Genomic DNA, 12,841 nt, shown 5'->3' with positions numbered 1-12,841 from the left:
CCAAGTTGAGTGAGAAAACGAGTGGGCATGAACATGATAATTTAAACAGCGAGATTCATTCACTCACTTTTCATCCCGAGTGGAGCACAGAGTGTCACTGGAAGTTTTTTTTTTTTTTTTTTTTTTTTCCTGAAGTCAGACAGGCTTAGAGTTGCTGTAAATTTAAGTTACTCTGACTTTTGTTTTGCAAAATTGTGAGAAATTAAGAATTGGGGAATTAAATCCCAGACGGAAACGAAAAGCCAGAAATGATGAAATGCGTAAAATCGAGTCATTAACCTTTCAGTTACGGATGTAATTTACAAAACAATGAATTCATTCAGTGTTGGCATTATCCCCGGTATAACCATTATGTCTGTTTTTCTTTATATAGAAGAAAGTGTGACATTTGTAATTACAGTTTCGGCACTTTTTATGAGGTCATATCATGCCACGACCTCTCTCTCTCTCTCTCTCTCTCATACACACACGCTTAGCGTCCTTGCAGAGGCCTGTATAAGCAATTTAGCCTTCTATGTACAAATTTTGCAAACAGAAGAAGTAGCATGCTGTTTTCCTTCAGCACCAAATAATAATAAAAAAAAAATTATTTTTGGCTTGTGCCTAATTTGTTGCAAGGGTAACGGCATGTAAGGGCTGTTAACAACCAAAGTTAAACTCCAAGGATCCAGGCACAGCCTTCTTCTAGTGCACGACCCCATGTACAACATAACGTTCGAGGGAAACATGCATATTCATTGGCCAACTCTTCACAAAAAAAAATGCCTTAGTGCTGTGTGTCCGGGCTTGTGTGCGAGTGTGCGCGGCGAAGGGTTACTCGGGATGAGCGCTCTCGTTTTTAAACGTCCTGGATAATGAACAGATGCTGCAAAAATTAGGAAAGAAACATCGACTCCTCCCAGCAGTGCCACTTTGGCCCGGTGAACTGGCACACTGGCGCACACACTGGGTTGTCCTCTCCGGAGCTCCTGGTGCTGCTGCTGGGGAACATTAAGGGACTTGGCACGGCTCTCCTCCGCCAGCCTGCCAGCCTCTCTTTCTCTCTCTCTCTCACACACACACACACACCCATACACACTCTCTCTCACCGGACTGTGGAGGAAGAGGAGATGCTGGTGGTGGTGGTGGTGTGGAGGGTTCGGGGAGTATTTTGATAGATGCCCTCTCCCACTGCTGGCTGGCTTTACTTTTGGATTGGCTCCTCCAGAAAATCATGCAGCTACTTTTTTTTTTCTTTGCTGATGAAGCCAAAAAGAATATAGAGGCCTAAAACTAACCCAGAAAGTGTACCACATAAAGCAGAGTGGGCCTCAGAGTTTCCATGGTGGTTTGAAAGCAGCTGGTCTGATTCTCAGCAGGGAGTCTCGCTGCCCTTACAGGTGGACGCGTCCCCCAAATAGTGCTTTTTATACTCAACCCGAAATTAAGTTTTGTTAGAAAAAACAATCAACCATATAATAAATCTTAATTTCTTTCTACTTTCTACTCTAAAATATTTCCTCATTTATGCGTCACATGAAAAGCCTCTCTCAAAATATTTTATTAATATTCTTCTTAATGTCCTTCACAGAACGAAAAACTGTTGCAGCATTCTCCATTTCAAGCTCAATTTATTTATTAAAATAAATAAAAGTAAGTGGCATTAATAACGCTATTTGTCGTTACAAAAACATTTTATGGGCTCTAGTTTTATTTTAGGAAAAAAAAAAAAAAAAAAAAAAAAGCGGCGGGACCTGTTGGTTAAAGCCAGCCTTGATGGTTTTATGAATGTGATTTTTTTTGTCGAATCATAAATATATATATATAAAAAAATAGAAATGCAGATTTTGCTATATTCTTTAAAAATATATTAAGCTTTCAGCCCTGAATACTGTCATCTATACGCTATAAAAAGAGATTAAATTCCTGGTAACAGCTGGTGGAAGTCCTGATGTCTGACAAGGATATTATTAGCAAATAGTTGGATCAGTTTTTCTTGCTTTTATCCTTTTAATTTTCCTGCATTTCTAATCGCAGTGTCTCACAATCAACGCTGAACCTTAGTTTACATTTTAAATAAATTGAAAAACGAGCATTTAACTCCATTGGTTCTAGCGGGGCCACTGATGTGAGTATTAATATTGCTCGCCATCACCCGCCACCCAAAGCCTGTGTGTGTCCTTACAGCAGAGAGCACCCAGGACATTTTAGGGAACATATGGGTCCCGGGGCAGCGCTCCAAACCCAGCCAGGGTGGCAACGGCTGCCCCTTGCTCTGAGTGTGTGCATGTGTGTGTGTGTGTGGATACTAAAAATAATATATTTACTGCAATATTTAAGAAAGATGAATAATAATTAAACGTGTGTGTGTGTGAGCAATACGCTTTATTATTTATTCAATTTACACCTGTAAATAAATCCACACATTCATGCTGCATGTGTAAACCTGTTTTTTTAAATGCACTCCATAAGCTGGCTATGAGAAGTCTGTTTAATTTTACAAGAACTGAATTTAAAGGTGATTCGTTGTGTCAGTGCCTCAAACACAGACGTTTTCAACAAGTAGGCCTGCGAGCAAATGATCGCCAATATCAGAAACATACGAGGAATCGAAAAAAAAAAATGTAGTGATTCAATATAACAATTCAGCAATAGTGTGTCTTTTAGTGTTTTTGTCTTTGGCTTGTCGGTGCTGGTGCATCGCTCGTGGATTTGGCGTGGAACCAAAGGGCCTGCAGAACATGTTTTTATTCATCAATTAATTTATTTTTTTCTTTCGGTGGGATAAGATCTAAAAATAAGTTTCACATCTTATCTAAGATGCATCTTCTATCTTCTGGCTAGGATGCAATAACCTGCGTCTAAATGCTGATGGTATGTTGTGGAGTAAACACACAGTCTGGAGTGGTCAAGCGCTCTCCGTGGTCCTGATAACTGATTTCTTCCTCCCATCCTGTCTTCCTTGTCAATAGACTATGAATCAGACCTCGAACGCTGTTCTACACATGATTCAATTCGTATATGCGCATTTGCCATAACTAATCGACAATCCAATCAGATAGTAGGTTCTCACTAAATCCAAATGTCCACATCTGTTTGGAGTCTTGAGGCTAGCTCGAATCATTCCATAATGTTTCTAATTAGAACTGTCTGCCAAGCAGAAATAACGCACTGGCACCGTTTTTACTTCATAGTGAAAGATGGCAACACTGCTCTCTCCCCACTGTCCTATTTTATAAGATAAAGGCCCCGAGGCTCAGAGGAACTCCCGCAGGTTGTGGCACAAGGCCTGGACAGACTCGTGTTATCCGAAAAATACAAAGACTGGAGCAGGCTGCTTTTTTTTTTTTTTTTTTTTTTTTTTACTATTCTTTATAAAGGAGAGACATTTCAATCCGACATAAAAAATAAAATAAACTGTAGGGAAGTGTAGGGAAAGATGCATGTTTAAAATACTCAAGGTGCACAGTCTCATTTATTGTCATTTTATTTTACCACACAGTTGGTTGAATACAAAGTTGAAAGACTTTATGAAAAAAACAAACAAAAAAAAAAATGCTCTGCAACACAGGGTTCCCTTCGTTTCGATGGACTATTAACATTAATTACAAAAAAAAACACAATAAATACGTGCAGCAGCAATAATAATAATAATAATAATAATAATTAATAAACTGATTCAGCATTGCAAATAGAACATATTCAACTAAATTTAATGTGAAATCAAAGTACAGTCAATGGCACAATAAGAAGAACATAAATAAATAAGAATAAACATAAAATAAGAAAATGTCCAATTTCAGTTCATTTTTTGTGTAGGATTGTCCAATGGTTTTGTCAAATTCCTTGGATGTTAATTTTAGTGTTTGTGTGTGCGTGTGTGCGCGCGTGTGCGCGCGCGTGTCTGGTGGCGCCCGTGCGTGCAGCAACAGTGCTGAAACATACAGTGTCTTTCAGGGGCCTTGTTGCCTCGCTCTGTAGTCTCGTTGGGTTTTGCATAGATGCGAAACGATTGATTTGCCAGAGAACAGATTCTGCTAAAACAACCCAACTAGCACTTTTTTTTTTCGGAGCTCAGCATTTCCCCTCTGCATTCCTTTAGATTTAATTATTTCCGAAAACCACATCGCATATATGATGTGGTTCAGCTGTGTTCCTAACTGTGTTAGAAAACCTCCTCCAGTGTCAAGGTGTAGCTGTAGACAGTGATGTAGTGGTAAATAAATAACTGAACTTCCAGCCATCAAAATGCAAACAATCACCAATACATATACAAATCACACATTGAAAGTATTAACAATTGTATATTCCCTTGTCCTCACAGGTCTTGATATGATTTATCATTTTTTTCTCTTAGAGGTTTCTGTCATCTTGAAAAGCTGGATAAATTCTATTGCGCAAAATAAGATTGTGGGTTAGGTGGATAACCCTCCACTACATCCCTGACTATAGCAACACAAAATAGATTGATTCTGAAGACTGAAAAGAAAAACGCTAATGACAACGAGTGAAAGATTTCCTCCAGAATGCCTAAATCCTGCTAAGCTTGTTAAAAAGTGTGCCTTGGATAGATTGTTGATTGCAAGGGGACGCACGATAGGCTTCTCGTTTAATTGTGAAAAAACGCGTTCAGTTCATCATACACAGGGGCCCGTTCGTGGTGTAAGTGTATGTCATGGTAAGGCAGGACGTTTTCAGAGTGAATGCCGCTCCGTGACCCCGAGGAGCCAAACACCACGTTGTGGGCCCCGGAAGGCCTGGAGCCAGGCAGGCCGGAGTAATGCATAGAATAGTGGTACCCCTTCTCGTTGTCCGATGATGCGGAGCCTTGGTGTTTCAGGGAAAAGTTGCCATTGACGCACAGGGGTGGACTGACAGGCCCCTCATACTCAGGGCTGTTATACTCCGGGGATCCGCTCCCACCGTACACTGAGTCGTAAGTTGAGCAATAGCCGTGCGTCCTCAGTGGGTGCGAGTTCGTGCCCGGCTGGCAGTGAGGGCTCGAGAGACGCGAACACTGGTACGGGTAGGAATGCATGGAGAAGGCGCCAGACCCATACCTGCCCCCCTCCTGACACTGCTGCTCGGTAAGGAAGTTGCGGGAATTCAGCTGCAGGCACCCCGCCACCAGGTTGGTCGTGGGCTGGGAGAGTCCTTTGCACAGCGTCTGGACATAGGACACGAGGTCCGGCCTTTTCCCAGAGCGCAATATCTCCGACAGAGCCCAGATATAGTTTTTGGCCAGCCGCAGCGTCTCGATTTTGGACAGTTTTTGCGTTTTGGAGTAGCAGGGCACCACTTTACGCAGATTGTCGAGCGCAGAGTTCAAGTCGTGCATGCGGGTCCGCTCTCTAGCGTTGGCCTTTATCCGCCGCATTTTGGAACGCTCGATGCGGGCCTGGGTCATTTTGCGCTTCTTGGGGCCCCTTTTCTTGGGCCGGTCGCCGCCTGTGTCCTCTCCGTCGTCCTCTTCCTCCACATCGTCGTCCTCATCGTCTTCCCCGGCGTGTTCGGACTGCGTCCGGCTGTCTCCCCTCAGCTCAGAGTCATCCATGTCGTCCTGGGTGTCCTGATCGTCATCTTTTACATTGGGGTCCTCGCTGTCGCTGTCGTCCGCCCAGCCGGCGTATTTTGTTACGTCGGGAAGCAGCGAAGGGTCACTGAAAAGCCTCGTCAACATCGTAGCTCTGGAAGGAGAGGGGGGAAATCAAAAATTAGGCCTCACATGGCAGGATATTTTATATGTGGATGTAACAAGGCAGAGACGAGATTTTTTCTTTTCATAAGGAAAAAAATAAAAGAGTAAGAAAAGCTTAAATTCAGTATTGCGAACTTAAACATACATTTGAATATAAATTCAGTAGAAGATGATTCGTTGCTTCTGCACCAAAACAACAAAAAGCGTAAATTGTGGAGGAAAAATAAAAGAAATCCGCCGTCAGTGCTCCGCGCTGGGCTACAGCCAGACGGATACCCATTTAATTCCCTGCTGTCATCCGTGTGCCCTGTCGCGTCCTCTCGCAGCAGGTCCCAGCGGCAGGGGCCACATTACAGGTCCCATGGGGGCCCCCACTTTCACTCCTCCTGACGCCCATATACACTTCTGGCTGCATTCCAGCACTATTCATCCACACAACGCACCTCTCCTCCGAGCAGACAAACGGGATTGGGTTTAATTGATAGGCTGTATCCGTTTAAAAGTCACGCTCATTATTGAATTAAGGCTCATATGCACATCTAGTAAAAATGACTCAGAACCATTTCACTATTACAACATTTTTGAAATAAATAGGACAATGCTTTACACCTCGAAAAACCTAATATTTAAAAATATGATTTAATCTATCATTATAATAATAATACGATTAAAAAAATATAGTAATAATGTCCGGTAAAAATGCGCAAAAAACTAAAACACTGCAGTCTGTGGTTACTACTGCGAATAAACAGTTCATAATTAAGGACACATCTTATTCATAACATCTGGAAAACGAAAATAAATTGACCAGCCTACCACTTGATCAGCAAATGCAGTCCCATCACAGAAAATAAAGGAGTACGGAGAGACGAGGTGATCTTTGACAGATTCAATAAGCCTCCACTGGCTTCCACCCTGACACGTTTCACTTCCCAGCTATTATTATAGTGCAGCAGCAGCAGCAGCAGCAGCAGCAGCGGATAGACTTGCAGCCCAATGGTAAGGTAGGCTGTGATGGTTGGTTAATTATCTCGGGGGGTGTGCCAGGGGCAAAATCTAGTTTTTAAATCTCAGGCTCAGGAGGTTTGCTCAATTAGAAAGAAAGGAAGGGAAAAAAAAAAAACTCACAGCAACGTTTAATTAACAGACCGTGCAGTTTACACGAAATAGATTTCACACATAATTCAGTATGCACGAGTGCATCATTTCAAAGCACTTTTCTTTTTTTTTTTTTTTTAGTCGGCGATAACCCATTGCAGATGGAAATCGCTTGTATCCTTTTAGCCCTCGTTAAATATAAAAACACAGCTCGCGGAACGCAAACGTCCTGCCTTGCAAAAGCACCCCCTCCTCTTTTTTTTTTTACTCTACTGTAACTGATTTAAACAATGTTGTGGCGAGATGGATTGTTGGAGATAAAACTGGACAAACAGAGATAAATCACGCTGCAGACTGCCTGTCACAGTCAACGGCGCTGTCCCACCCTTTCATTTGCTCCGAGACTGAACGTGCGGATCATCGACAAAATCATCAATAAATCTCCCATCAAGCTCGCGGACGTCCTTTCTCGACACGGAGGAGCTGAGGGCGAAATTCATGCGCAGAAACTCAGATTTTTTATTTTTTGTCGCGGTCTTTTGTTTCTCGGATTCTCGGGTCCAGACGCAGGAATCTCTAAATCAAATCAGTGTCCGATGTGATCTATTTACAGCTCTTGCGCTGCTGTCAGGGGCTACTCCAATCCAACCCTCAGGACCGCTCTCCTGTAAATGATCCCTGCCTTTTGACTCGAGCGTGTTTTTTATTTTTTAAAACTTAGCTTTTATAATCCAGGTAGATTTGGACGTCAGAAGTTGAAGGGCAAGCAGCGACACACACACTCACGCACACACAGAGAGAGCGAGAGGGAGAGAGAGAGAGCAGCCATGTATGCAAGGGCACCCATACTGAAATCCAATTAACGGGCAAACATGGATATGCCATGTTGATCCATATATTTTTGTGAGAATGGGTTTCAAAGTGCGCCTTCGCCAAAATACGCGCACGCATATTTTGGATCGATGCGAGCATGCCGGAGTAAAGGAAGGCGACACCTTAGATTTCCATATGGATTAATGCCAGTAGATTAGCTTTTAGTCCCCAGTCATGACCAATCAGTACGTTTAATTCACCCCAATAAGATAATAAAAGTGTGCTAAAACAATGCGAACACCTGGCATTAAAACACATTTGTTCTATTTGATTAATTTCCCTCCTCCATACTGGACAGGCTCTTCAGCATCCAGGATTTTTTTATTTTTAATTTTTCTAGCCGGTGTTCCAACTTACCTCGGCTCAGGCTCTTCGCAGGGGATGAGAGGCAAAGAAAAGGGAAAAAAACACGCTCTTGAGTTTCAGACCATCTTCAGGGACGAACTACCCCTCTCTTGTCAGCGTATATAGGTGCAGGAGTCGCGCAGCTTTTTTTCCCCCCGCTGGTGCTGATGATGCTGCTCGGTGGCTGCTTCTCTCCCAGTACTACGCGCGCTCGAACGACCGGAGCCTGCGAAGGAAACGTGCGTCTTGGCGAGTCTGCGTGTATACGTGTGAGCGAGTTAAGTGAGCATGTATGCATGCGTGTATGTGCATGTGTGCGTGAGTGCGCGTATGGCAACCCTGAGCTGCCGCGGACGGGGTTACATACCAGCTAAGGCTGTGATGCCAGCGCCCATATGGCTGGCACGTCACCGGCAAGAGCCATCACATGAGAGCCCGGTGATTGACATGCGCCCGCATTCGGAGAGATTTGCCCTCCCGGGGGAAGAGAGACACACAGAGAGAAAGAGAGAAAGAGAGAGAGAGAGAGAGAGAGAAGGAGGAGGAGGAGGAGGTGGAGGTGGTGGTGGTGGTGGAGGAGGAGGAGGAGGAGGGCTCCGCCATCTGTCACCACGCTAGCGCTCACACAGCCAGAAAAAAAGGAGGAAAACAGAAGAGAGAGGGAGAAAATAAAATGGTGGAACAACAAAACTCATCATTGTTGACCTGTGCTGCTGCTTCAAGACATGCAGGCTACTGTTTTTTTCTTTCTTTCTTTCTTCTTCTTTTTTTTAATCAAACCCATGAATTCTCTTATTCAGCAGTCAAACTGCAATCGAGAGGTGAGATGCACAGATATCCAAGGAGTCACCACAAGGAACATGCTATTAGAAGAGTTAGTGTGAGGTCAGGGAATTCATCTCAGACAACTACAAATAGAAACGAAACCGTGAAGTGGCCTGTAAAACTGCCATTTGCATTAAAAGACAATACAGTAGATAAACTATGACCTCGAGCTATATAATCCCACCCAGTGAAGCGAATCAATCAATTATCCCCTTTAAAATAATATCCTCATATCAGCCAGGGAGATAATACAATAATACCACATAAAGCCTATTACAGAATTACACCAATTAACTCTTCAGCAAATGAAAGGTTGGTAAAGCGGTTTTAGTTCACCCTCCACCACATCTCTGGTTCAGGAGCTGAGTGAGGAAAGGGGGATGGGGACGCATTATAAGTGCATTAAGGCCATGGAACAGAAGGCATATTGTTTATTTATTTACCTAATTGGATCAAATTATGCTTCCATGTATTCAGAGGAACGACAACCAAAACCAACTGTGATTTGTTCTGACTCTTGTGGGCCCAACACCGGGTGCACATGACCCACTTGCCAGATCCGCCAGTGAAATCAGATTAAAACGTATAATGTTACATACAGTAGGCTCGTGCGTGCATGGTGTGTGTGTGGTGATCAAGTGTTTACTGGTAGCTGTGTCCGAATGTGTCAGCTTTGCCAGTGCTGCTGCTGCCGCTGCTGCTTGTGTTTTCTGCATACAGTGCTGAGTGAGGGGCGCCTGCGGGGGAGAGCATCAGAGAGAGAGAGGGAAGGAGACACAGACAGAGTGAGAGGACGGGTGAGAGAGAGTGTGAGACCCAGGTGTGCGGGCTCACTGGGGATGTATGAAAAATGAGGAGGAAGGGGGTGGGTGTAGCGGTAGATGACAGGGAATTGATGCTGGTGAGAGCTGGCAGAGGTGCCCGAGATTTAGGAGGAGGCAGGTTGGCACATGAGTGGCGGAGACGCAAGAATTCTTGCCACCAGCATCCTCGTCCCTCCAGTGGGTCTGATTTGCTGCATTGTGTCCAGCCCGACTCAGAGATGTCTCTATTTAGAAGGCATTAGTGGAGTTAATGTGGGAGAAATGAGCTCAGTGACCACCAACTCCAACTTGGCACAAAGAGACCTATCAGGCTGAGGGGACAGGGACCTGGAGGCTGAGAAATAGCTGATAGTAGCTCATCATGTCCTTGGGCCTGCATGGATCACCCCTACATCTCCTCCATAGCTACCACTGAGGGAGGTTGGAGGGTCATCCCTGGGGTCACCAGTAGTGTGGCAGCTGTGGTTAGGGAGCCGTGATGCTGCACATTCACTAATGTGTCTCATCCCTTATGGGATGTGGGGTTGATAACCTGGCGCCATACCAAACCACGGTGGCGTGATTGTGTCAGCATGTGTGTGTGTGTGTGTGTGCGCGTGTGTGTGGGGCGCATTCAGCTTCACCGTCAGCCAAATTGGTGCCCTATCCCGCTTCATCCTGCTGTGGTCACGGGGGCCGCTCGGTGCTTCTCAACAAGTCCCAAACAACCTTCAAGTCACCTTGCCAAAATAAACGCTAAATGTCAACAGTGTGGCTTTAGCCAGCACTGGGCTCAAGGCAGCTCCAATCAGGAAGACTTTGATGTGATATTGAAACGCCAGAGGAGAGCTTGTTTGGAATTATGGTGTTTTAGAATGACTTTGAATCCAGTTTGTATGCGGATTAGTCCTAAGTAGGGACCACCTGCTGGGCTTTTTCATTGGCTAAATGCATGTAATCAAAATGCAAAACTGAAGAAGTCCTTTCCTTTTAAGGTATCAAATTCTCCATCACTCCTAGTGCTCCGTGGACAAATGACACCCAATAGCCCTTCAAAGTCATCAAGCCACACCTCCGTACCTTTGTCACCCACCCCCCTCCCTTCCCCCCTTTTCTCAGAGTCAGACATGTGAGGTGATGACCTGCACTTCACTTGTCTTTCTGGAAGAACTGCAAACTTCTGCTGGCACAAATATGAAATACAACACACATACAAACACACACGCATGCACACACACGCACACACACAGACCCTCCCACCCCCACCAGACTCCCGGACCCCATCTGCACTCTCCTCTCTCCAGCCTCCTAATTGCATATGCACAAATGCAAATGCCTATTAATTAATTACTTGACTAATTAGTGCAGTGGTATTTTAGGGCGATAAATCAAGTGGAGATGGGGCCGAGGACGGCGGGGCAGGAGGAGGGCTGCACGGAGCATCGACAATGAACCCACACCAGAGGGAGCGCGCCTACTGTACAAGTCCTGCACTGGGAAGAGGATGTGCTCGCCGGGATCTTCTGAAGTGGAGCACCGTTTAAAAATGCTGAAGAGCGTAAAAGCGGTGGATGGATGAGCGAGGTGAGCACTTTCTGTCTGCAGGAGGAGGTGAGAAAGGTAGAGGGAAGGGGAGAGAGGGAGAGGAGACGAAATTGAGGTTGAGAGATGACCTCTGCTCCACCAACTGTGCCGTTTCCTGGCATGTGGCCAAGCCTGGATGCTCGCTGCACCTACTTTCACAAAGGAGAAAGCATCGTACTGTGGCTGCTCCTGCTGATGCATATTTATACTCACATTGTAAACCTTGTACAATAGTTCAATGAGCATAACAGTTGGCATCGTTTACGCAGTGATACTGATGTGATAATTGTGGCATCTGTGATTGGGAGGTGAATAATTCTGGCAGCCATGGTAAACTGTGTGTCTGTCTGTGTGCGTGGGTGTGGGTGTCTGTATGTGTGTGCCTGTAGGTGTGCCAGGCCCCCACCATAGGTACCCATGGAGATCTCCGGACTGAAATATTCATTCTTGTTTGCTCGCCCAGACAGTGTGGTCCTAATTGCAGCATCAGAAAGCTCCACCTCTCTCTCTCTGTCTGGCTTGGCTGCGGCGAAGATGAACCTCATCTGGGACCAGGATGCTTCTGAAAGTATGTGTGTGTGTGTGTGTGTGTGTGCGCACTTGTATGTTCGTCCTCCTTTCTTGCGATTGGCTTGCTCTTTCTCACTCATTCACAAATGCCGCGCACAAAAGCCCATGTTCAAGGTTCTGCCAGTCCGTCAAAGTCGCTCACTTCATTTGCCGCATGTCACTGTACTTCAGCTTGTCTTCATGCCTCATTCTCTCCGCCTGTGATGGAGCTGCCTCAACTATTGATCTCTCTGTCAACGTGTCTATCCGTCGATCTGTCTGTCCACGGAGTGAGCGTGAGGCTCTGGAGTTTTTCATCAGTTCCCGTGCCAGCCCTGCCCGTGCCTGGCCAAGCTGAACCATCTTGTGGGATTTTTGGCTTTTAATTATAGTAAGAGAGGATTAATTATGGCAGTGGAAACAAGGGGCCATGCATTATTGATGCTATGAGTGAAGGGCTGGAGGGGGTAGAGGGTGCTAATTAAATCACTGCCCCACTGCCATGTCCTCCTCTGTCTCTGCCTTCACCATGTCTTCCACCTGCTACATCTCCAACACCCCACCCTTCTTTCCTCCTCACACCCACCCACACATATATCGCTACTCTCGCGTGGTTGTGTTGTAATCTTCCCTGCAGTTAGAACTCTCCCAGACCTCTGCGAGAAAGTTTAAAAAGGATCTTCCACTCACCCGATCACCGTTTCAGGAATCTCACATAAGTTCAGCTTTTCCTTCACCCCTCTGAGTCTTGTTTCAGAAAATGTTCACTCAATTTCAATTATGTTCAATTATATTTCCTCCAGCAGGTTGCCACATTCGGGTGAGAGTGATTTATCCATCTATTCAATGTCCCTCTGTGGTGACAGGCTTTCATCCTAAATGAGCTCCTCAGTTTCAATTTCAACCCCCATTAGGGAAGCCTTTCCTTGCTCAACATGGGACGAGCCTTTTTAGGAGCCAATAGCAACAGAAGGGTGCCATCTACTGGACTTTTGTCATAATCGTCACCTCACTTTAAAGCGCTTCTCTGTATTTTCACTTCACTTATAAAAAAAAAGACAGAAACTCTGTTTAACTGATGCAAGAA

At 45.0% G+C, this 12,841-nt stretch overlaps 1 protein-coding gene across 1 annotated transcript; it reads right to left on the bottom strand.

The window, feature by feature from the left end:
* Window positions 1-4,588: 4,588 nt before the first annotated feature.
* Window positions 4,589-5,681, bottom strand: LOC311506317 (neurogenic differentiation factor 2-like; the record flags this gene model as incomplete). Its single annotated transcript, XM_084570229.1, has 1 exon — window positions 4,589-5,681. Exon 1 carries the CDS (start codon window positions 5,657-5,659, stop codon window positions 4,589-4,591), a length of 1,071 nt encoding a protein of 356 aa, XP_084426355.1. The 5' UTR covers window positions 5,660-5,681.
* Between the last annotated feature and the right edge of the window lie 7,160 nt (window positions 5,682-12,841).

Source organism: Chelon labrosus, assembly GCF_963514085.1.
Source record: "Chelon labrosus genome assembly, chromosome: 21".
Taxonomy (NCBI): Eukaryota; Metazoa; Chordata; class Actinopteri; order Mugiliformes; family Mugilidae; genus Chelon; species Chelon labrosus.
This window is presented reverse-complemented; position numbering and strand designations above follow the sequence as displayed.